Source organism: Adiantum capillus-veneris, chromosome 4 (genome assembly GCF_014529385.1).
Source record: "Adiantum capillus-veneris isolate H3 chromosome 4, ASM1452938v2, whole genome shotgun sequence".
Taxonomy (NCBI): domain Eukaryota; kingdom Viridiplantae; phylum Streptophyta; class Polypodiopsida; order Polypodiales; family Pteridaceae; genus Adiantum; species Adiantum capillus-veneris.
The window spans coordinates 177,858,653-177,883,459 of NC_140934.1; the positions used below are offsets into that span (position 1 = coordinate 177,858,653).

Genomic DNA, 24,807 nt, shown 5'->3' on the forward strand with positions numbered 1-24,807 from the left:
TTAAGATAATGGCAACCTGAAACAAAATAGAGGGATCTTCTAATAAAATACTTCATTTATGGTTAGAAGTATATTGCATCAGAGAAAGGGACTTTCAAAATGATTATCCAATTTGGTTGACTGATGTAACCATGTTTTAAGGTTATGCTAACCAGCAAGCTAGGGAGACTACTTGACAACAATCAAACAATTTGCTAGATAGATTAAAATGCATGAGACCAAGATACAATACTAGCTCCAAATCAGATCCCTTGATAGAATAAATCATGATTAGTTTGCTATTCACACAAGAATCTTAGTAGATGAATAAAAGGTGATGACTCATCCTTATGACAAGGTATGAGAACACGAGAGAGAGAGAGAGAGCACTTTACCTGCTAAGAAAGGCCTATGTCTGTCCATTGAACAATTATAAGAGATGTTGAACTACCTTTGTTCCACAAGACCACCGCCACCCTCTTCCCCGATAGAGATCCTGCCCATATCTACATAACACATAAAAGAAACATTTAATTTTATGATTTTATGAAGACAAGAAAGAAAGATCCTTTTTCTGAACTAGATAAGAGAATTTCATTTATTTACCTCTAAGTTGCCACTTTGATTTATCTTTTTACTAGAAAGGTTTTTTTAAAAAAGGTGTTGTGTTTGTGTGTGTCTGTGTGCAAAAACACATATATGCATGCACGCACACACACACACACATGAGAGAGAGAGAGAGAGAGAGAGAGAGAGAGAGAGAGAGAGAGAGAGAGAGAGAGAGAGAGAGAGAGAGAGAGAGAATCTTGATTGAGTGCAATAACTTCCGTGTTGCTAAGAATATCTAGAGTGTCCTTCCCAATGTTTCTAACATCACATCCAATAAGCAAGGGAGCCTTCACAATGAAACAGACAACAATTACACATAGATGTAGCTCTAATCCAAAGAGAAAGGGATTCTCACCTTCATGAGGACCCAAATGCTGAAGTGTGAGTGATACTCTTCTGTGCTCATGCCTCCATTGCCAATCTCTAACATATCTGGATCTACATAATACCAAGGCAAGGATCTTTTTGCAGAAGGCCCTTTACATCAAGCACCAACATAAAAATGACAAGTGAAAAAAAGTGCCATTCCATCCACCAGGCTGTGCATAGGCTGCCCACTTGTCATTTGAGTCTGCACGAGAAGTCATACTATGTGACACCAAAACAAAACTCATGTAAGGAGCTCCCAACACCTTCCTAAGATAGTGCACTTCCTAAGATAGTGCACTTCTTTTGTCAAAAGGAGTTGAATTCAAGATTGAAGGAGCCAACCATATTGTTCTATTGTCATGTTCCTTTTTTAAAAATATAAAAGTGCTCAGTTGAGCTTGAATTGTATTAAACATAGAAGGTTACAAACTGCTCTGGCATATCCTTTGCACAGGGTTCTCCAAAAAAAATACGTCAAAGGGGGACGCGTCTCCTTGAATACACTTACATGCAAAGCTTGCAGTTTTAGTTTTTTTTACACAGCCAGCCACACATTTCTAGAACATCATTTGTGTCCAAAGGATCACACTTATTTTGAAAGATTAGCTCATGTTCTTGTGTAACGATCATACACCCAACACCTTTTCCGCACCTTCTTGGCCAAATATGTTTTTTTAGCATATTGGCATTATTCTAGTTCAAAGACTGCTTTGACTTAAGCGCCCCCCCCCCCCCCCCCCCCCGCCCAACAAATCTCTCTCTCTCTCTCTCTCTCTCTCTCTCTCTCTCTCTCACCAAAAAAAGAAGAAAAAGCATCTCTACATTCCACCGAAAGATGTGTAAGTGTAGCCCGTGAGCTTGCCAAGAGGGGATTTTTCATTTCAAATATTTACATGATTACATTATACGAGGGGGTTTAAAAAAAAAAGAAATTTTGCAAGAGAAACTCAGAGACAAAGACAAAGTCCAATTTGTTGTTTTCAACCGCACCCGAATCCATTTTTAGAGCTCATGCTTTGGATCCATTCTCTGTTATTGTATTCAATAGAATGAATGAAGTACAACATTTTCCAGTGCTAGTAATGGCTTTATGTGGTTGTGTGTGCCTCTGAGTAGGCTATCTAAGATCCGATCATAAGAGGTGGGGTATGGGGTGCGTCCTCCTTTGCATAGGCCATGGACATTGGAGTTCTACCTAGATGAGGAGATTATGCACTCGTGTTCTAAGTGGGTTATAAGTAAAAGACTCCTACTTTGGGTGCATGAGCACATTTAGTCAATTGCATCTATGTTGGGCCATGTGCCAAAGTAGCAAAAGACCACATCACGAATGGTGCTCCACAGCTCAAACACGACAGGAAACTCGAAAAGCTTTGTAACAAAGACAGGGTGAATAAGCAGACCCTCAGGGGGGTAATTAGAGATGCGCATGTCAACAAGAATTGAACATGCGCCTACGTAACACCTCTCCATTAAGCCAACCAGTTTTGGTTGAGTTGTGTACTTCAACTGGTCTCGACTACTATAAAAGTAATGGGGGGGGGGGGATTGGTCCTTAAACAGGACCTTTATTTTTTACTGGAGCCTCTACCCTAGACCCATTCCAAATTTTCTGGATCTGAACATGGAAAGCTTTGGAGTCTTTCAACAAGAGCTGGATTTTTCTTCATTCCCTACCATAGCATGCTATGAATGCTCCAAGATTGGAGATTCTACTAGGAACTATCCTATGGCAAAGGTCATCAATATACCAGTGGTCAAAACCACGTGGAAGCCAATTGATAGAGATCCCAAGCTGCATTTGGTGGAAACTACTTGCATACCTACGGAGAAAGTAGGTGACAAAGGAGGATATAGTCATTGAGGATGTTGGTCTAGTTAGTGCAGAAAAGCAAGAGGAGAAGAGGATTATCTATGAATCCTCGCATGAGGCCCTTTCCGCATGTGAAACCCTAGAGCTTGTTGATACAAGTGATGACCCTTCTAGATAATAGGTCGATCTCCTTAGCCATCTGATGAGCATCTCTAAGTCGCATAGAAATTACAATTTGTCCAAAAGGAAGAAGAAAAGAAAAAGTAAGTGTCCAGATTAGTCTTAAATTCTCTCTGGTGATAGGGTGGCTCGCTTATTAGCCAGACCTATAATGGTAGTTATACATGTTGGTTGTCCCTCATGGCCATGGCTGACCTGGCATGAGGCAATGATGTACGTTTTTTATCTCCAATTTTAATATAACGAGTACGGCCAGCCGCCTCTCTCTCTCCTTCGCTCCCCCTTTGAGCTCTCTCTCTCTCTCTCTCTCTCTCTCTCTCTCTCTCTCTCTCTCTCTCTCTCTCTCTCTCTCTCTCTCTCTCTCTCTCTCTCTCTTTTGCGCTCCCCCACTTTTGGCTTATAGCTTTCATCTCGTAGAAGGTGACACGTGTAAAAGATCACGTCCTCCGCCATATTATGTTAGTAGATACACTCACATAGCGTCAAAATTGCTATTATTTTTTTTTTTTTTGTTGAAAATATCAATTGAACGCATGTACTAAAGGAAAGGCCTCGTCACTATATGGCACGGTTCTAGGCCAGAGGGGATCTAGGGCCCAAATTTGGGGGCGCGAGGCGGCTTTAATCTCCGTCGTCGGATCACAAAGTGAACTAGGGGTGAACTGAGGGTGAACTAACGGTGAACTAGGGGCGGATAAGCTAGGGGTGGGTGAACTGAGGGTGAACTAGGGGCGCCTAAACTAGGGTGTGATCATGTGTCATGCCAACATGGACATCGACGCGTGCTAGTGTGGTGGTAGAGCATTCGTGTGGCAACCGAGACGTTCCATGTTCGACCCACACCCCGCGAGGCAGGTGAACTAGGGGTGAACTAGGGGGGGGTGAACCCTCGTCACTATATGGCACGGTTCTAGGCCAGAGGGGATCTAGGGTCCAAATTTGGGGGCGCGAGGCGGCTTTAATCTTCGTCGTCGTATCACAAAGTGAATTAGTGTGAATTGAGGGTGAACTAATGGTGAACTAGAGGCGGATAAGCTAGGGGTGGGTGAACTGAGGGTGAACTAGGGGCGCCTAAACTAGGGTGTGATCATGTGTCATGCCAACATGGACATCGACGCGCGCTAGTGTGGTGGTAGAGCATTCGTGTGGCAACCGAGACGTTCTAGGTTCGACCCACACCCCGCAAGGCAGGTGAACTAGGGGTGAACTAGGGGGGGGTGAACCCTCGTCACTATATGGCACGGTTCTAGGCCAGAGGGGATCTAGGGCCCAAATTTGGGGGCGCGAGGCGGCTTTAATCTCCGTCGTCGGATCACAAAGTGAACTAGGGGTGAACTAGGGATGGGTGAACTAGGGGTTAACTGAGGGTGAACTAACGGTGAACTAGGGGCGGATAAGCTAGGGGTGGGTGAACTGAGGGTGAACTAGGGGCGCCTAAACTAGGGTGTGATCATGTGTCATGCCAACATGGACATCGACGTGCGCTAGCGTGGTGGTAGACCATTTGTGTGACAACCGAGACGTTCCAAGTTCGACCCACACCCCGCGAGGCAGGTGAACTAGGGGTGAACTAGGGGGTGTGAACTAGGAGTGAACTTGGGGCGCCATTTTTGCCCCGAGTTCACCCCTAATTCACCCCCAGTTCACTGCGTGATCCGACGATTGAGATTAAAGCTGCCTCACGCCCCCAAACTTGGGCCCTAGATCCCCTCTGGCATAGAACCGTGCCATATAGTGACGAGAAAAGGCGAGGTTTGAAAGGTGGATCCCTCCACTCACCTTGCAATAGTAGACTAAAAACTCAAATTGAAAGGAATGGTCAACCTTTTGCATTATAGAGAGAAAACAAAAATGAAAATAAAACTATAAGACGTTATATTTATAGTAAAACATATTTTTTCTCTCTCACTCACTCACACACACTCTCTCTCTCTCTCTCTCACACCCACCCCAAAAAAACAAACCCTACCCGTACAAAAAAGGGAGAACTGGTTGAATTTCAAAGAAAGAGGGAGTAAAATTTGTTGAACGTAATTTTTTCAAGGAAACTGGAACATAAAATCCTAGCAGTGGAAATGTACTTCCGGTTTTCTTTTAGAACATGTGAACATCTACTCATAAAATAAAAGTCATATCAATCATAAACATCAAAGTCAAAGGAATTACAAGATTAACCACTCAAGTCATATAAGTTTTTCTTGAGTTTCACAACTCATAATCGTTTAGAACTGAAGGAAACAAATTAAAGCTCAAAATGCCTTTCCCTTCCATCAACAAATAAGGTGAAAAGTCACGCTTGCTTACAGGTGCATTCATAATTAGGTCAAATTAAGACACTAATCTGATAGGCAATGTAGACAAGCATAAGTACAAAGCAATGCTAAAACTAGATAGGTTGGAAAAAATATGATATGTACAATGGTGTGTGCTCTTATATAGCACCATGAGAGGTAGGATATCATGTGTAGGATCAAGCGACATGTCAAGGTAGATGGCATAAAAGGTGGCACTTTTAAGTGAGAGGCCGGTAATGGCATGTGGGTGTGCTCTTATATAGCACCATGAGAGGTAGGATATCGTGTGTAGGATCAAGCGACATGTCAAGGTAGATGGCATAGAAGGCGGCACTTTTAAGTGAGAGGTAATGGCATGTGGGTGGCAAATGGGTAGTCATGCAAAGTGTAGAGATTCTTTCCACTAGTGTGTGTGAAAGTAGTATCATAGAGGTAGTTCACATAAGATGGAAGTAGGTTTAACCCTAACAAGAACCACCTTAAACTTATTTTCATTTTACACGTCATGCTTAGATTTCAATGGATTTAATAGGTCATGGTTCATACAAAGCTTCCTTAACTAGATACATCATATTTTGCTCACATTTAGATATATCATGCAAAGGGTAGTTTCGGTGTGTAGGGATTCATTATTCATCCTTAGCGTAATGTAATCCTCCTTGTCAATTGTCTACAAATATAAAGACTACAAGAAAATTTGCTTTATTGTCGTGTTAATGATAACATCCTTTCCTAGATGAGAAGCTTCTTCTAATCTTCTTCCTCCTTAGTACTTCTTCTTTATCGGTTATCCTTTTCAGCTTAGTCCTTTTCATAAATTCAGCACTTCTTCTTCTTCCTCCGAGTAAAATTTCTACTTTGATGTTATGCCTTTGTTTGAGCCTTCCACTAAGTCCTTTAAATAAATGAAGACCTTCCAATAAGCCTTGAATATGTAACCAATTCATGGGAATGGGAGCTTAAATAAGAGAAATTAATAAATCTCTATGCTACTTAAAAAATCTACATCTGATAATGCAACATGTGGCAAGCCACAGGTAGCACAGTAAGTAATGGCAAGATCAACATGGAAGGCAGCATAACAAGGCTCTACAACAAGTGGATGCAAGGCAATCAATAGACAAAATCACACGTAAGTGCTCGAGAGAATTAGGTTGGTAGATCAGTAGGTCACGCCAATTAGGGGACTTGTAAAACAACATCACCCTCCCTCTAGCACCAGAAAATTGGCAACACTGATTGATACAAAAGATACCAAGAGCTTCTCGTTGAGAGCCCGTGAGATGCAAGCTTTGTATGTTGAATGAGAGGTGACGAGCAAGATGGAAGGTGTTGATAATGTCGCCATACATGTGGCCTTGTGGGATTTTAAGGCAGTCAAATCTATTGCACAATTGAAGCAAAGGCAAGTGAAGCAGTTAGGCAAGTGTAAACAACACCAAGCTTGTAATCAATCATAACAAGACCTCAAGGGAATGATAGCACTCATTGAAGCTTGGAGACAGGTGACGAACAAGAAAAACAAGAAAAAAATGAGTGCTATAAGGTCAAGAGACCTTTAATCTTATTAAATATCATGATTACATGCCAAACACATGGGGCATGGCATTTACATATAACATGCATGCAAAAAAGACACAGGTAGCTTATCTCTAAAAATAAACACCTCAAAGAGAAATATTTACAATAAATGATAATGGTAATAATAATTAAAATGAGACTTGCAATATCGTTGATACCACTTGTAAGGATCAACTAAGGCGGATAAGCTTTAGTTGCATTCATAATTAGGACATCAGATTAACATCCCAATCTGATAGGCAACATAAGCAAGTACAAGTGTGTACTTATATAGCACCATGAGAGGTAGGATATCATGTGTAGCATCAAGGCACATGTCAAGGTAGATGGCATAGGAGGTGGAACTCTTAGGTGAGAGGTAGTGGCATGCAAGTGGAAAATGGGAAGTCATGTACAAAGTATAGGGATGCTTTCCACAAGAGTGTGTGAGAGTAGCATCATTAGAGGTAGTTCACATAGGATGGAAGTAGGTTTTAACCCTAGCACATAAGAGGATGAGAAATCAATGTCCCTCTTATAAATAGGAAAGTGCATTGTACGGCCCAACTTTAGGGTTGTGAGGGAGTGCACAAAGCTCCATCAAGATGTCTGCAAGCTCTTCCAGTTGAAAGCAGGGCTGCATTAGGGCTCTATGGGGCAATGCGCATTGAGATGGGACCCAAAAGTGGTGGGCGTGTCCCTACGCAGAGTGTGGGCTCCTCGGAAGGGAGAACCTAGGCAGCAACGACCATGGAAGGTATCCTCACCCTTCCATTCCGATCCCCAACCCTGACACGTGGTTGTAGCTCCTGCTTCCGACGAGTGAGCGTTACTGCTAGGCTGTTTCAGAGTCACGGCACTCCTCTTGAAATGCTTTAGCGGATTGTTGAAACGGGTTCAAACGGCTATTTTCATAACGTCTCGCTCGAGGGATACTTGGATAACACTCTAGATATACAACCTAGAGCTATCCCACTCCTGTTGGATCGTTACCTACTGCTAGCGAGCTATTGGTTACTGGGCAAGGCGAGAGCCGAGATGGAAAATCAGCAGGATTTGCGAGCTACACAAGCCTCACTCAGCTCCTCTCCGCCAGGCAAGGTGAGGCCTACAGGAGCCTGTGCTGCATGTGGAGCAGCGAGGCGTGTACGTTGCAAGGACAGTTGTGAAATGGGGAGCTGATGCCTGGAGCAGAGGGTATTGGATTCCTCCAGCTCAAGTTGGGAGAGGATAGCACATGCTGGGTCGTTGCTAGCTTTGGAGTAGCTCTGTCTGGAGGACGCAGGAAGCTTCTTCAAAGAGGGCACATGTGGGTGGGGTTTTTTGTTGGACTGCTAGGTGGGGTGTGCTCACAATTGAGGGATGAATCCAGGGAGAGGTCCAAGTGCCGCAGGGAGATCTTGAGAACCAAGGAGAAATGCCACGAGGCATCTGCATAAGCTGGGGAATCTCGATCAATGCGCAAGCATTTATGACTCACAGAAGCAGAAGGGGGGCGGGGCCTGCTGAGCGTGTTTGATAGTGCCTCTATGCAAAGCTCTAAAAGGGAGCTCCGCATCAAGAGCTTCTGCAGAGGAGGCTGCGAGGTGTAGGCAATCATGATGGATCTCAGACGGGATGATCTGTGATTTGGGGGGGGACTGACAAGAGCTACATGCAGGGCCACAAAGCATGGGTCATGTGTGTTCTTCCTCCTTTCTGTCAGCAGGGATTGTGCATGATGCGGTGGCACATCCCAAGAAGGTTCTGTAGATGGAGGTTGAAGAAGACAATGGGTGGCTACGATCACCTGGTTTCAATTTTGTGTAGCATATGTAGGGAGGGAGGTTAAAGTTTTCAAGAGGGCCTGCAGTGTATTGAATCACGCTAGGGCGGCCATGCCGTTGCGGCTGAGGGTACGACCAGTGTGCAAGCGGCGCTCATCACACAGGGTCAATGCAACGAAATGTCTATTTCTCCTCCACAGTCAGATCTCTCCATCTTGCATGCGCCGTCTCTCTCTCCTATTATCTTGTGACACATTCATATCCATGGTCTGCTTCTATGCAAGGCTTGCTGTGCTGCCCTTCAACCGAATAAACTCTCAGTAGTCAGCGTCTCTCTCTCTCTCTCTCCGCATTGCGCACTGACCCACTATCGCATACCCCAGCGGGACACAGAGCGCTCCAGATTTCGATCATATCAGAGTTGGTGAATCCTTATTAATGTGTTTTTTATGCATTGGGCACACTTTCTATCGCCAGTTTCATAAGAAAGTAGAAGAACTATGTGTGTGTGTGTGTGTGTGTGTGAGGGGAGAGAGAGAGAGAAGAAGAAGAAGAGAGAGAAAACGAGAGGCGTTGCATGTCAAATCCCATGTATGTAGGGTAAAACCTCCAATTTTGAAACACGTAAGCTTTGTGACCAATTCCAGAGAGGGTAGAGCACTCTTTCGAGCTTGAAATGGCACAAATGAATGGTGAGCGCAACAGCTATATTGGCAGTAAAATGAGCGCCGTAAATGCTACAGAATTTTGTGGGTCCAGCAGTGACATATCAGGGGGTATTTAGGACAAACATGAATCCACAATCTAGCGGCCACAGTTTAATCACCACACCTCTAACCACGCTATCATTGGGAGATGCTATACTACAAGTGGTGTGAAACCTTATTCAATATGGGGGTGGACGGATCCCAATTCAGGAACCCGATCCCTATTTGACCCCTTTACCCTATGTTGTGAGAGAATTCTAGAGGCAAGAATGAGGATAGAGACAAATATACAAGAATTGAGGGTTTAAATAATGGAAGAAGAAATGGATTTAATAATGTACATTGAATATATACTTGGGTTGTAGAAGAGAGGATGCAATGGCAGGGTGGAGTTTGATAGGGGAAGCAACAAAGGGTATGCACATGAGAGGAATTGATGAGTAAAAAGAAGCAAATGGAAAACTTCAAAATGGCGCACGGGTCAGAGAGAGAGAGAGAGAGAGAGAGAGAGAGAGAGAGAGAGAGAGGTGTCTCCCACTACTGTCAACCAATTCTCCTACCCCCACGTGGCGAAAACAATTTGCTAACTGTGGCGACTTAGGCTTGCAGCTAGGAAAACATAGAGTAAGCTCGGCTTCAAAACCCAGGAGGAGAAGGAAGCGAGGCATTGTTATGTAGCTTCATCATCAATGGAGTAGTAGGTGAATAAAGAGAGGGGGAAAGGGAAGCTTAGATGCACTGCTTTGCATCGATACTGAGCTCTATTGATGGTGGGACCAGAGCAAAAAATACTAAGGCTTGATATAATCCCACCTACAAATTTTGAGATTTAGTGTAAAAACCTTCAACCCTTATCTATACTCTATACAATATATAAAGGGGGAAGGAATTCCACACCCCCCTCCCCCCGGCACCATGTGTCGCAAGCTGCTTGCTTCGACAACAGTGAGCTTTGTAGCTCAACCATATAGGGATACACACAACACACAACACGCAAGAGAGAGAGAGAGAGAGAGAGCTCTATTATCATCCTCGGAGGTCAAATATGACCTATGGGACCAAATGAACATGTCACGTGGTGTGAGTGGAGGTCATAAGTGACTCTCGATGCTCAAAAATGGTTGAAATGAGCGTCACAATAGAGAGTCCACATTGTGGTTGGGAGAGGAAGGTATGTAGGGAGAGCTCATGGCTGAATATATGGGGAAAAGAGGACCTAATGTGGTCAAAAGCTGAGCACTCAAGTAGTGTATGTGGAGAGAGAGAGAGAGAGAGAGAGAGAGAGAGAGAGAGAGAGAGATGACTATCACTGTCCTTCCCCCTCCCCCTGTGCTGCAAAAGTGATCTGCTGATAGGGGCAACTTGGGCTTGGAGCCAGGAAAACACAGAGCAAGATCGACTTCAAAAACCAGGAGGAGAAGGAGGAATCAAGGCATTGTTATGTAGCTTCATCATCAATGGAGCAACAGACGAATAAAGAGGGGAAAAAGAAACTCAAATATGCTATTCTGCGTCGATACGGAACTCTATAAATGGTGAAAGTCCACATAGCACTGTCAGAGGTGGTGCCGCCGCCGAAGGCGGCACTGTTGCACTAGTTGGTACATAATTAGGCAAAAGATTAAAGGTGTTGTACAACATTAGTGCCAAAAGGGCCTCAAAAAGGGCTGTGTAAGGAATTGGTTAGCTTGCTAATTAGCGGAGCATTTGACGGTCAAAACGGCTCCAAATTTGACCGTTTTGGGTATTCAAAGCATATCTTGAGCATTTAAAGAGTATCCCGGTACAGATCTTTCAATATAAATAAAAGATGTCATTTTCACACTACTTTCTCCCCCTTGAGCACCTAGCCAAGGTCTCAAATCTCAAATAAATTTCAAAGCCTCAACATGAGATTTCAAAGGCGGCCATCAATCTAGCACTCAGCACTCAAAAGGGGATCACTCCACATCAGCTTGGCTAGATATCAAAGCAATCAAAGAAGACATTTTTTTGTGAAGAGTGACTTCACTATATGAAGAGGAGCTTCACAAAATTATAGGAATCTCTCTCTCTCTCTCTCTCTCTCTCTCTCTCTCTCTCTCTCTCGCTCTCTCTCTCTCCAAGTAAACTCTAAAACCATTGCAACCAAGCACAAAAACTTGCCAATGAAAATTTTTCAAGGGCTATTTGTGCTCGTGTAAAGAGGTAGACGTTGGCTAGGAGATTCTCCTAAGCTAAGACCCCTCTATTAGCACAAATGGGGGACAAGGGAATAGAAAAATTCAACAGGGAAGGGTTCCACACCTGGCAAAAAATTTGAGAGATTACCCAATGAAAAAATGTTTATGGTATGTCATCATCACTTCCTTCGAGCAAAAAGCCGAACTCGATGGAGTGCACACCAGGGAAATTACACTCATATAGCAAGTGCACATAATTTGGCCAAAGATAAACAAGCGTTAGGAAGCATCATCACCTCCTTGCATGACAATTATGTGCATTTCACATACGAATGTAAGCATGCACATGATGCCTGGCATGTCCTAGAAAGTAATTCTGGAGCCAGGGCCAAAAGAAGTAAAGTTAGTCTCAAAAGAAAACTTTACAAAATCATTATGACTAAAGGGGAGGACATTGCTAGCCTAGTAAATAGGTTTAAGAGCATTGTCACGCAACTCACTTACATCCAAGTCGAAGTACCAGAAGACGACAAAGTGGCCATACTACTAAGTGCACTTCCACCTTCTTATGACCACTTGGTCACAATTCTTGAAGAAAAAGAACCCGGCTCCACCTTTCCAAGATATCATCAACTCAATCGAAGCAGAAGAGAAAGAAAGAAAAAAGGTTCATTAACCTCTCAAGAGGGGCTTTTATCACAACATCCCCAAGGGGAAGATATTCCTCATCGACATCATCAACCTGAAGAAAATGTTATGAATGTGAAAGAATGGGACACGTAGCGAAAGACTGCTACACAAACAAACCTTGCAACAAATGCGGTAATAAGGGACCCCTCTTTCTTGATGCTACTCAAATGGAGGTAGTAGTAGTGGAGAAAGCAATAGTAGTAGAAGCAACAACAAAAGCTGCGAAGGGAAGAGACCCATGAAAGGGTCAGCTCACATGGTAGAAGACAAAGAAGACGAAGGCGAGAACAATATTGTCTTTTATGAAGACGCATTTTGAAGATGCAGACTCTCTACTTGCAGGGGAGGACTCTTTTCCTATGCGGATATTATCAACCTGTGTGGATTTTGTCAGCCTGTGTGGATATTACCATCCTATGTGGATACCAACTCATCCTGTGTGGATATTGCATCTTTAGTACTTTGTCATAGTCCAAAACTCAAGGGGAGGATTGTAAAATGTGAGCTTTGCCCTAAAGTGTGAGTCAAGGAGAGAAGAGTGGAATTATCCCACATGCTGTGGAGCAAGGCTGTAGAGCTACCTAAAGCTCATTTCATGAATGAATAAACATAACTTATTTTGCACTACATGCTTGTCTATCCTGAGCTTGTGCGAATACTCAAGATTGTGTTTATGAGTCCAAGCTAATTCTATCTTGGAACCTAATTCACTTGAGTGATAATCTTGCTTACACACACACTCACACACTTGCACTATGTTTCTCTTTCATCCACCCTAGCTAGCAGGATCCCATTCCTAACAATAGGAAGGTACTCAAGCCGGCCACCAAAGACTTCTCAAAGTAGAAGAGGGAGGGAGGCTACTCCCAATGCACGAAATATAGGAGGTGGCACCCTTGCTAAGGGCCGTCGATTTGGATGCCAATGCGGTTAGTGGATTCCTTGTAAAAATCCAGTCAATATGGACTCATAGTAGGTGTGACTTGGTTGGCAGGATGCCTTAGCTCAGTTTCAACGACTTCTTTTTCGTGAGCTATCTAATCTAACTCACAATATGTGAGTATTGCAAAAAAAAAACGTAATAGAAAATCAAATGTCATTGCCTTTCTGTGAAATAAATAGGTGAAACATCACAATGGACTTCATCAGAGGATGAGAGAAAGAGAGTGTGTAATTCTCTACTGTCATATTATGTAATAGTGCATAGAACCTACAACATGCATGGAGTATTCAAGTTTCCTATGCTGCAAGAGCCTAACCATAGTTGGACACAAGACACTTAAGGACTTGGAGGGTCTTAAAAGAAATCTGATTTGTTTTGTTTCCCAAGCAATGTGCACCAACAAGGATGCAACCACATGGCCCCGTCTCTACGACTAGTCATCTCTAGTGTATATAAAGCCTTAGAGCTGAGTCTCCTTATGCCCTAGATGATTATTTCCCATTTGTTCTTGTTTTGCGGGACTACAATATTTACCAGTTCAAGAACAAAAGTCCTACTAATATCACAAATATATTAACCGATTTAAAGGAGCTGGCTGGTGGTTGTACCTACCTTGACCGATTGTCAGTGATATCACCGGTTGTTCGCCAGCTATTCCCCACGCTGGAGGCCCAGGTCGCTGGATCGTCTTGTCCCCTGATCGCTCTCATTCAAGCAAAAGCAAGCATTAGACGTCATTTAGTGCTCACAACAAATTCCATGTGGGAAGATCGCAACATGTAGCTGTGTGGCAAGATTGCAACGTGTAGTGTGGGAGTTATAGTGGGAATTTGTCTAATACTTTTTAATTAAAAACAGTGTTAGCATACCATTCGCAAAGAGAGTAGAAAATGGGGTGGTTGGTGCTCAAGAGCGCTTTGCTCATCACCGGGTATTTGGATGGCCCCAAAATAGGACGATCATATATTAGTAGGAGCTAATTATAATTTGGTTTATAGGGAGGGAGGGCACTGAAATGTTACCTCACTTCTGGCTTGGATCCATCATTGTGTCAATTGTCGTATTTGAGATAATCCACACCCTGTGTTCAAAATTCTAACTTCTATAAATATAGGCAATGGTAGAAGGCCATCTGAACAAGCACAAATGAGGGAATTACGACATATAATTAAATTATTGTAGCAGCATATCATAATACCCAGGCAGCAAAGTTGCAGCATCCTCATACTCGTAGCCCAGCGAGCCAGGCTACCCTTGACATGTTTGGTACCTACGATGTCATCAAAGCAGAGAAAATTCAAATAATTCATGAGCTAGATTTGACAAGAACCAGAAGGCTTCATAGACAACGAGGCGCATAATATCGAGGTTGTTGATGGATGTACCCTGCATCCAAATATGCCTAGCTTTAGGCCTTTGGCGTACACATAGTCGGCTATGGCTTTTATGCCTGATGGGAAAGTCGACACCCGAGCTTGAAAATTTCCCTTCAAACAGGCTATTCATTGTAAGTCATATATAGTTGTGGCTCAACAGATTATTGTCACATTATAGTTTGGTATTTTAGATTGATGAATCATGTAGTCACCTGGCTATTGCGGCTCATCTCTGCCCAACAGTCATCTACAACAACCAATTAACATCATATATCACGTGTATATATATATATATATATATATATATATATATATATATAGAAGACTGATCGGACGTCCATCAACAATGATCTTGTATGTGGGGTACATCAGTTTTTGAGACCAGAATTTACCGATGTTGACATAGATGTAGCCAAGTTTGGTGAGTGCTGTTGAGACCATTGCATCCGCTGCGAGCAATTACTTTTGCAATTTATTGATCTCTGGATCTCAAAGTGTGCAAACATGTACAATTGATTACCATTGACAGTTAATGATGACAATGAAAATGAAAGTTTACCAATCTCTCTGATGATTTGCTTATCGATCTAGCAGCCAAAGTGATTCTAGCTGTTCCATCTAATTAAATTCATTTCATGGTAAATGTCAATAGGTGAAGAAATTAAGGCTGCAAATAAAATGAGTGAACCAAGCATTAAGTACCCCATATGTGGCATTAATCCCAACCCATTGTTCAAAGCGTGAGCCTTTGCAGTTGCCAAATCCAGAGATGAGAGCAATAAGTACAAACAGCGCAAGTATCCACGACCGCATTGTGAGCAGCAAGCACGTCTACCACTAGATTAAGTTAAGTTACTGGCCAACAATTACAGATTACTGACAGAGAGTAACTGCAGCCGGTTGGTGTATAAAGGTGAGGTGATGATTAGGTAGGGCATGAATACTAAAGAGCGTCTATTTGTTGCCTGGTCTTAACTCGCTTGTTTAACAGCTAGCTGGCAAAATCAACAACAACAATAGGTATAGGAATAGACAAGAGAGTGGCCCGTCACCCATATCCTCTCATCCTCCTCTCAATCAGCTTCAGTATAGGTTATTAGGTAGACTGTTGTGAATCATGTTACCATCGACGTTTGATATGTTGAGTCTTGAGAGCTCCAACTTGGCTGTAAAAGAATTATGACTCATTAGGGCCAAAAACGTCTAAAAAAGGGCTGTTTGGTAATCCACGGATTAAGAAATAGGCCAATACTCACTTGACACGTATACAAAAGTATGGCATTCCTGTCTCCTCTAGCTTGAGCTTTTGTGCTTCCACTTTAGTGGAAAACGTCTAAATGTCACTTTCATTTGGCTAAATTGCCTATATTTGAGGGCGTTCCTGTTATTTTTGATGTATAACATCATATTCTGGGCCTGATGTACAAGTGCTCTTTTCTGTTTAATATTGTACAATACTAAGCTAGAAGATACAAAATCTTTCTTTTCAAACAGTGATGATGACGCCTATTAATAACATCATATTCTGGGCCTGATGTACAAGTGCTCTTTTCTATTTAATATTGTACAATATTAAGCTAGAAGATACGAAATCTTTCTTTTCAAACAATGATGATGACGCCTATTAATGACTATTCCGTATTTTTTTAAATGTCTACTTTTCACTTAGCCTCTACTTCTAAGCACCGCATCAAGAGCTTGCACTCAGCACGTGCGTACATAATATCTACATCAACATGGGACCACACCTAAAGACATCCTTTCTCACATTGTTTTGAATCAATGACCACACTATGCGATTGTGGCTTGATTGAACTACACTCTACCCCCACTCGCCCCGTTTTGTTAGTGTACCCACATCGTGCGCAAAAGGACTCAATGAATTTTTCATTCCTCCCCCTATCGCACCGGTCCAGCTCTTGCCCATAGTGCTCTTGTCATGTGTGAGCTTGTCACCCTCCTATCGTGTTGTTCTAGCTCTGCGGCCACACCACATAAGAACCTTGAATTACCTTGTTAATTGGATTCCTAATGTTTTTATAAATCATGTACAAAAGCACTTAGAGACTTTGACACTCCCCATGTTGCGTCATTTTAGCTCCTGCCCACACTGCGCGAAGAGGGCATCATACAGCTTGTCACTCCCCCCCTCATTGCGTCGTTCTGGCTCCATGCACACACCATGCACAAAAATCTTCACTACAAGAGGTTGTGTGCTCTTGTGACGCTGTTAGCGACGGAAATACATTGGGTTTTTATAACCCCCGACGTCGCTAAAACCGTCGCTACGAGCGTCTCTACGAGAGCATCGCTATAGGCGTCGCTATGAGCGTCGCTATATAGCGACGCATATAGCGACGCCTATAGCGACGTTTACACAGAAGACTATAGCGACGCTCATAGCGAGGCTACAGAGCCATAAATAGCGACGCTTATAGCGACGCCCGAGAGAATTTTTTTTCGGTGGCAGGGCATTGAATGCCCTGCCACCCATCAACCATATTGTACTTGATTCACTTTTTAAAAAAAGTGCAAAAGTAGATAATAGACCCAAAATAGTCACCCACAAGACGCATTGTTTGCAAAATTGACAATTGTACACATCATAGGCAAAATGAATTGATTGGCAAATGTAATAATGACAATTGTACAACATCATAGGCATAAAGAATTGATTGGCAAAAGGAACTGCGGTGACAAATGTAATAATATACATGGTTCAAAAAGACGTATAAAATCCGTCTCATGATACATAAGCTATGAGAAACCCTAAACTAATGCTATCTAGCTACGGCTAAACTGACGTCGTCTAGTCAGACGTCTCATCGCGTCCAAGCGGCGTATCTGTCGGATTCTGCAAAAAAAGACAATAAGACAGCTTTCAGTAAGTATAAACATATAACGACATTTATAAAACAATACAAAAAATAAAAAAGAGTAAACCCTAATACTAACCATGCCGCCGCGAGAACTGAGAATGTCCATCAGGGCGTTTAAGCCCTTCCTGCCTGCGTACTCGCGCTCGTACGGTGTGGGATCACGTCCTGTCATCGACCACTGTGAAAACATACAAAGATTTCATTATGTTAGAACTAAAAAACTCATAAACCCTAAACTATCGAACATGCATAAAGAGCAATGTGAAAAGACTTACAAAATCGGCCTCAAATGATGCCCATCCACCGCTCCCCAAGTGGTGCGAGCTCCCTGCCTCTACTCGCGCTCTGGCTGCATCCTTTTGTTGCTTCCACTTGTGGGGATTCTCGCGCGCTGCTTTCTTCGCATTCTTCCAATCTTCTTTGGCCAGCCAATCTGGCCTGTTCCACCCATTCTTGATTGCTTTTTGCACTTCGGAACGCTTGTGTTTGCAGTATTCGCGCATTCGAATCTTCATCAGGTCTTCATTGAAGCGCTGATCCCGTGTTGGAACGGGAAACTCATCATGAAGTATGCTGATGACTCTGTTTTTTAAATCACTTGGTACTTCACTCCATTTGTTTAGTATGTAGTGTCTAAACACCTGAGAGCAAAGACCACGCATGCGCGAGATCACCTTCTTGCCGTCATCATCCATGATGATGCCGCCGCTGATGTCGACGGAGTAAGGCAAGCCCTCTGGCCGGTGACGCGTGAACCTGGGTGTCCCGGAAGGGGTCTCTAGCGGCGTGTCGATGGGGGTACGGACGTCAGGTGTCTCCACCGGCGTCTGGGCCCCGAAGCGAGGAGTGTCGAGTGGGGTGGCTCCTGGCGGAGTAGGTAGAGGTGTGTAGCTTCTAGGAATAGTCAGCTGTGCAAAACCTGGCGTAGATGGCGATGCTGTGGCTGGTGTGGGGGCGGGCAAAGAAGGGGAGGGTAAAGAGCCTCGTCGAACACGAGGCGGTGTGGAGGCATCGGTGGCGGAATCCCCACCACAACCGCCACAACCACCACTAGAGCGCCGGTGTCTAGACGAGTGTGAAGCTCGTCTCGTCGACGCCGAAGCTTCGGAGCGCGCCGAATGCTCCGAAAGAGAGGGAGATGCGGATGGTGTAGGAACGCGCGATGATGCGCCAGAGCGATGACGCTCCACGTACCACTGTCTCTGTTGCGGTGACAAAGAAGAAAGAAACTCCTTATCATCCATACCTGCATTAAACACACGAATATTTAAACTTAATATTGAATGAATAGAGTAGACAATGATGCAAAGACCATTAAATACAATGACGTAATGACGCATATAAATACAATGACGCAATGAATCGAGTGATAGAAGAGGCAAGTCGAAAACTCAGAATTTTCAATCAAAAGATGTGAGTGCGAGTAGAAAAGAGCGTTATACACCATGGAAGGTACTTAGAGAGCCAGAGCTTTTACAACACGGAGCAAAATTGTTCAAATACAATATTTGTGGCTTTAAGAGATCTCTCTCTCATCCTTGCATAACTCAGCATAACTTCCTATATCTATATAGAGCTCTCCGTTTAAACACATATCCTCTGTTTCATTTTGTAGCTCCTCTGCATGCACCCCATATAGAGTAGTAGCATCTTGATGCTCGTCTGGCACCACCGCAGCGGCTTCTGATTGAGCATCTTCTCTGATCTCCTCCATTGATGTCGTTGTGATTGGCACATGGTAGCCTTCATACGTCCTTGCACTACGAGGGTACCTCTATGATGTACCACCAGTTTGATGTAGACTTTGTAGGATGAAATATTACCTGCCAGAGCCACATAACTTACATGAGAGCTTTCAAGCACATAACTTGTAAAAGGGGGATGTTAACTATTTATATACTTACTTGTTCACAATGCTCGGGTAGTACGAAAGTGTCTCTTAGGTCAGTCCATTTCTTAGTAGAATCCACCTCAAGAAAACCAGACTCTCCTCTACGCACAGTAGCGTTGCGACCCTCCATGATTATCTTGAACCATTGCACGTCGAACAAGTCGACAAAAAATCCTCTGTAATCGATCCTCAAAATCTCTTGCAGCGTGCCGAAGTAAGTGAGTTCCGCCACCACAGGATCTGCATCAGAGGAACGTCGTCGACTAGACTGTTCAAATTTTGCCATGATTCCACAATCTTGAGTAAAACGCTTTTTGTCGATTCGTTCCACCCTAAAATGTCGACCATTACACCATGCTGCTGTGTATGACTTATACTACAACGAACAAAGATTATGAGTGGCCGTTCAAACGTTTATAAATAAAGTCACTTGCTAGTCGTACATTGCAAACTTACCTTGGTCGCGCAACCCCGAGAGTACTCCCACTCTTCTTCAGTCACTTCGTCACCGCATTGTTGTGCGCTTTTCAATTGGTTGTGCAACCATCTTAAGCTCATGAAGGTTGGTAGGCTCTCCAGAACCGCTGGATAGTGCATCGGTGGTCGTCTTCCCCGTCTCCACTCGATTCGTGCCCTTTGTCGCTCTTGCTTTGCATCCTCATATTGTGAAATCCACTTTTGCATCACTGGATTGTGAAGCATGCAAAATCGGTTGATTTTAGCCTCTAGATCTTCCGTCATCTTCTTCTCAACACCGAGATTGCACATGACAATCCCAGATATGCGCTCATCATCTATGGTTCGCCATAGCGTGTCCCGGGATTTATCAAATCCGTCTAGCCACTCTCCAATGTACACTAGGGACTCTGATACCAACCAACCTTCTGCCATGCTACCCTCCAGACGTGCCTTTTGACGCACATATCCCTTAAGCGTTTTCATGAAACGCTCTAAGAAGAACATCCATCTGGAATGAACTGTGCCAACTATTTCCACCTCATCAACTATGTGAACAAGAAGATGCACCTGAATGGTTAGCATGGTAGTAGGAAAATGTTTCTCAAACATGCACACAAGCTCCGCAGCATTTAGTTTGGCGAATGGTATGGAGTCTACGTTGATCTCCTTTTGTGAGATCCATTGCACCAGCTTTGCAAGTTTGTAGATTGTGTTACGGATGTCGAGAGACAAACATCCCTCAATGGCAACCGATAAAATAAACTGTAAAGTATGTGCAGCAATGATATTAAAGTCCACATTTTATGCAATGATATTAAAGACCACTATGAACGTACCTGACACATTTTATGTAATTCGTGTGACTTCAAACCGGTAAGCTTTCCTTCTTTAGTAAAACACGTTCGGAGCGAGTGCATTACGCCAGTGGGGGTCCGCAAAGATCGAATGGCCTCTTTTACTTTGCGTTCTTGGGCTCCTGTGAAAATCCATGGTGCTTTAGGGAGTTTTATCGATCCATCAGACGCTGTTTGCGGCCAATATTGCTCCATACGATCCACATTTCTAAGGTCAACTCTGGATCCCAAAGTATCTTTCTTGCCGGTCAAATGGTCCCATAGTAGATTACCCACATTCTTGAATATGTGCATTGGATCGAGCAAGTGATTGATCATGAGTCGGGGCCAATATGGTAACTCGTACCATAGAGATAGTCTCTTCATCCCTGGAGGCAATCCGTCATCGCATATCTCTTTCTGCTCTAACCATGCTTGTGCAGACATCCTTGGTGGCTCTCTTCCTAAAAAGCCATCGCGTAACACATGATTCTCTGGAAGATACGCTTGATGACCTTCGTAGATTTGCTTCTTCAGTGAGGGTGCCCTACGTGCATTCAGTCTAGGTCCACATGTGACACATGCTCTATATCCGCTTGTTTGAAGCCCTGCATGTATACACATGATAATAGATCAACTATGGGAAAAAACAATATTTACAGTGTCTGAGTGAGGAGTGTCAATAGATCACCTGAGCATTCTGTCAGCCCGGGATAGTCATGCATGGTCCACATTAGAATGCCTCTGATCAAAGCATTCCGTCGTCCTGTGTGTCGGCTCATATCCACCACCTCTATGCCAATCCACAAGTGTTGTAGCTCTTCCAATAGTGGACGAAGATACACATCCATATTCCCCACTTTATATCGCCCTGGCACAATCAAGCTTAGCCATAGGTGCCCCTTCTTCGTAGTCAACCACGGGGGAATGTTGTAGTTGACGATGACAACGGGCCATACACTGTAAGATGTTGATCTTTGACCAAATGGATTTACCCCATCCATAGCCAGGCCTAAGTGCAAATTTCGAGCTTCCCTGGCAAAATCCGACCATGTTCCATCTATATGTTTCCAGGCTGCGCAATCTGCAGGAATTCGTAGCACACCATCCGAAGATTTATTCTACTCATGCCATGATGCTAGGGCGGCCATGGACTTACATTCGAAGAAATGCTTGATGCGAGGAAGCAGAGGAAAATGTCGCAAAACCTTTTGTGGAATTTTTGTCCCGTGGAGATCTACTCGATATCTTTCGGAATCACATTTCGGACACTTCTCCATGACTGTGTATTCCCCTCTGAAAAGAATGCAGTCATTAGGACAAGCGTGGATAGAATTGTAATCCATCCCCAAGTTTCGCAAAATCTTTCTTGCTTCATCTCGGGAATCTGGCATCACATTGTCAGCTGGTAGTATGTGCTCTTTCAGCAATCTACACAACATAAAAATATGATACAGTCGTGTAAAAATCTATCAGATCATTGTACATTTAGAGTTCTATTAAAGTAAACTAATTGTAATAGATCACCTGAAAAGTGCTGTGACGCTAGTGTCACTCCATCCAAACTTTGCCTGCATGTTGAGAAGAACCAGGAGTGCTTTCAATCGAGACATACGTGCTCCATTATACAATGGCGTATCGGATTCACTTTTCATATCATCATAGATAAGCCTTTCTGAATCCATGATCGTCTCGATCATTTCATCAATCTCGGGCTCAAACATTGCCTCGTTGAGAATGTGCTCTGCATGATCATCCCCCGAGCTGTCAGAGGCTACATCTTGTGGCCTCACATATGCTGCTTGACCAAAGCGCCTGCGAACACGTCTATTGGGTTGCAAGATTGCTGCTTGTTGGCCAGCGTCAGAGTCCGACGAGTTATAATTGGCAACAACTCGATCTATAATAGATGGATCGAACTCGCCAAATTCGCGAACGTGCTGCAAAGAAACACGTCTTGTCCGTCGCACATCATGCTTGCATTGATTACAAGGACATAAGACCCTCGTTGAGAGATAGGTGTTTCGGTTGGACGGTCCCACATCCTCGTCGCTACTCATAATGAGGATAAAAAACTTATTACCTGGACAACCAATTTAATATTCTATTGGCATTCTTCGTCTTATCTCTCTCTCTCTCTCTCTCTCTCTCTCTCTCTCTCTCTCTCTCTCTCTCTCTTTACCTCACATTCTCTAGTCATGTCCAATCCCCGCACACCTCGGTCTAGAGGTGCACGGAGATCAGAACCACCGGGTTATAATCTCGTCTTTATTGGTCAATACCTATATTTGTGGGTACAAGAAATCTACACACCCACGTCTACATGATACTGCATGTAGTGGACAAAACCCCTTTGCCTCTTCTCTAGCTGTAGCACTTCACTTCATCTTAACATCTTTTTACAGTAGATCTTTTCACTGTTCGTCTAACTCTAAACCCTAAACCGTAAGTAATTCTTGCGTGGACTCGATCTAACTTAAATAAGCGTAAATCTAAATAAACGTAAATCTAACTAAAAATAAAGATAAATCTAATTTAACGTAAGTCTAATGACTAGAGGTTGTCTAGATGGTCATTGTGTCGGGGATGTAGTGACTCTTGCCGCCCTGAAGATCCACCTTCTTCCCTATCTTCTGAAGACATTTCACCAGTACTTTTGGATCGACGGAGCCCACCATGAGTGAAGGCAGCAATACCCTATATTCCATTGAGGGCTTTCTTCACCCGCTTCATGCAGGCATCGCAGTCTATGGAGACCTAAATCTAATCTAATATAACGTAAATCTAAATCTAGCTTAAATAAACGTAAATCTAGTTAAAAATAAACCTAAATCTAATTTAATGTAAGTCTACATATAACCTAATCTTTAATGTCTTTTAAGATAGTTTCCTACGACGTTATAACTCTCTTCTTCTTGTGTGTGTGCGCGTGTGCCAATAAAAAGAGATAAATGGTATAACCTTTCTATCACCCATGCCAAGTATGATAGATTGATTATGCCATTTCCCTCTTGAATAATAGGTCTTGAGTTCAACTCCTCGTCGGCTAGATCTTTAGGTCTTTTAATTTTAATTAGTTTTCTACGACGTTAAATTAGTTTCTCTCTCTTTCTCTCTCAATGTGTGTGCGTTTTTTTGGATCGTATGCATGTTTTCTCTCTCTTTTCCTCTCTCAATGTGTGCGTTTTTTGTTTATGCATGTTCTCTCTCTCTTTTCCTCTCTCAATGCGTGCGTTTTTTGTTTATGCATGCTCTCTCTCTCTTTTTCTCTTTCAATGTGTGTGTGCATTCTTTGTTTATGTATGTGTGTGTGCGTTTTTGTTTTTGTTTGTACTCTCTCTCTCTCTCTCTCTCTCTCTCAAAAACACTATGTGTGTGTGTATGTGTGTGTGTGTGAGAGAGAGAGAGGGAGAGAGAAAGAGGGGAAGGGAACATGAGAATGAGGAGAGGGAAGGAGCATACCTGGCTCTCCTTCCTCTCCTTGTGTGTGTGTGTGTGTGTGTGTGGAGAAGAAAAAGAGAGAGAGAGAGAGAGAGAGAGAGAGAGAGAGAGAGAGTGAGGGAGAGCGTTACCTGCTCCTTGCTTGAGGGCGCCGAAAAACTCAGATCTGAGATGTGAGTTTTTGGGCGCGCTCGGTTATTTTTTTACCCCAGCCGGCGTCGCTATGAGCGTCGCTATAAGAGTCGCTATGAGCGTCGCAAATTTATTTGTAAATTTGCGACGCTCATAGCGACGCCGGGAATTTTTTTTTTGAGCGTCGCTAATATGAAGAGCCTCTTGTAGTGCTTGAGTGACCTTATTATTTGGACTATTTTTCTAAATCCTGTGCAAAAGCGCTCAAAGACTTTGACACTCCCCATGTTGCATCATTTTAGCTCTTGCCCACACCGCTAGCTCTTGCCCACACCGCGCGAAGAGGGCATCATGCACGTTGTCACTACCCCCCTCATCGCGTCGTTCTGGTTCCATTTTATCTCTTGCCCACACCGCTAGCTCTTGCCCACACCGCGCGAAGAGGGCATCATGCAGGTTGTCACTACCCCCCTCACCGCGTCGTTCTGGTTCCATGCAAACACCATCAAAAAAATCTTGAGTGACGTTATTATTTGGACTTATTTTTCTAAACCATGTGCAAAAGCGCTCAAACACTTTGACACTCGCCATGTTGCATTATTTTTGCTCATACCCAGACCGCGCGAAGAGGGCATCATACAGCTTGTCACTCCCCCCCTCATCGCGTCGTTCTGGTTGCATAAAAAATATTGAGTGACCTTATTATTTGGATTCCATTGGTTTT

General features: G+C 43.4%; 1 protein-coding gene across 1 annotated transcript; it reads right to left on the reverse strand.

Annotated features, from left to right (window-relative positions):
* Positions 1-377: 377 nt before the first annotated feature.
* Positions 378-14,007, reverse strand: LOC147460411 (alpha-galactosidase-like). The gene is made up of 7 exons (XM_086510015.1): positions 13,942-14,007; positions 13,685-13,768; positions 1,112-1,176; positions 944-1,026; positions 778-875; positions 586-628; positions 378-485 (listed from the first exon to the last, which is right to left on the reverse strand). Exons 1-7 carry the CDS (start codon positions 13,995-13,997, stop codon positions 378-380), a joined length of 537 nt encoding a protein of 178 aa, XP_086366141.1. The 5' UTR covers positions 13,998-14,007.
* Positions 14,008-24,807: the final 10,800 nt, after the last annotated feature.

Coding starts and splice junctions, on each gene's coding strand:
- LOC147460411 (XM_086510015.1), bottom strand. CDS start 13,997: ATGAGCAAAGCGCTCTTGAGCACCAACCACCCCATTTTCTACTCTCTT. Junction 13,769..13,941: donor TTCTACTCTCTTTGCGAATG/GTATGCTAACAC, acceptor GAGAGCGATCAG/GGGACAAGACGATCCAGCGA. Junction 629..777: donor GCACTCAATCAAGATTCTCT/CTCTCTCTCTCT, acceptor CCTTTTTTAAAA/AAACCTTTCTAGTAAAAAGA.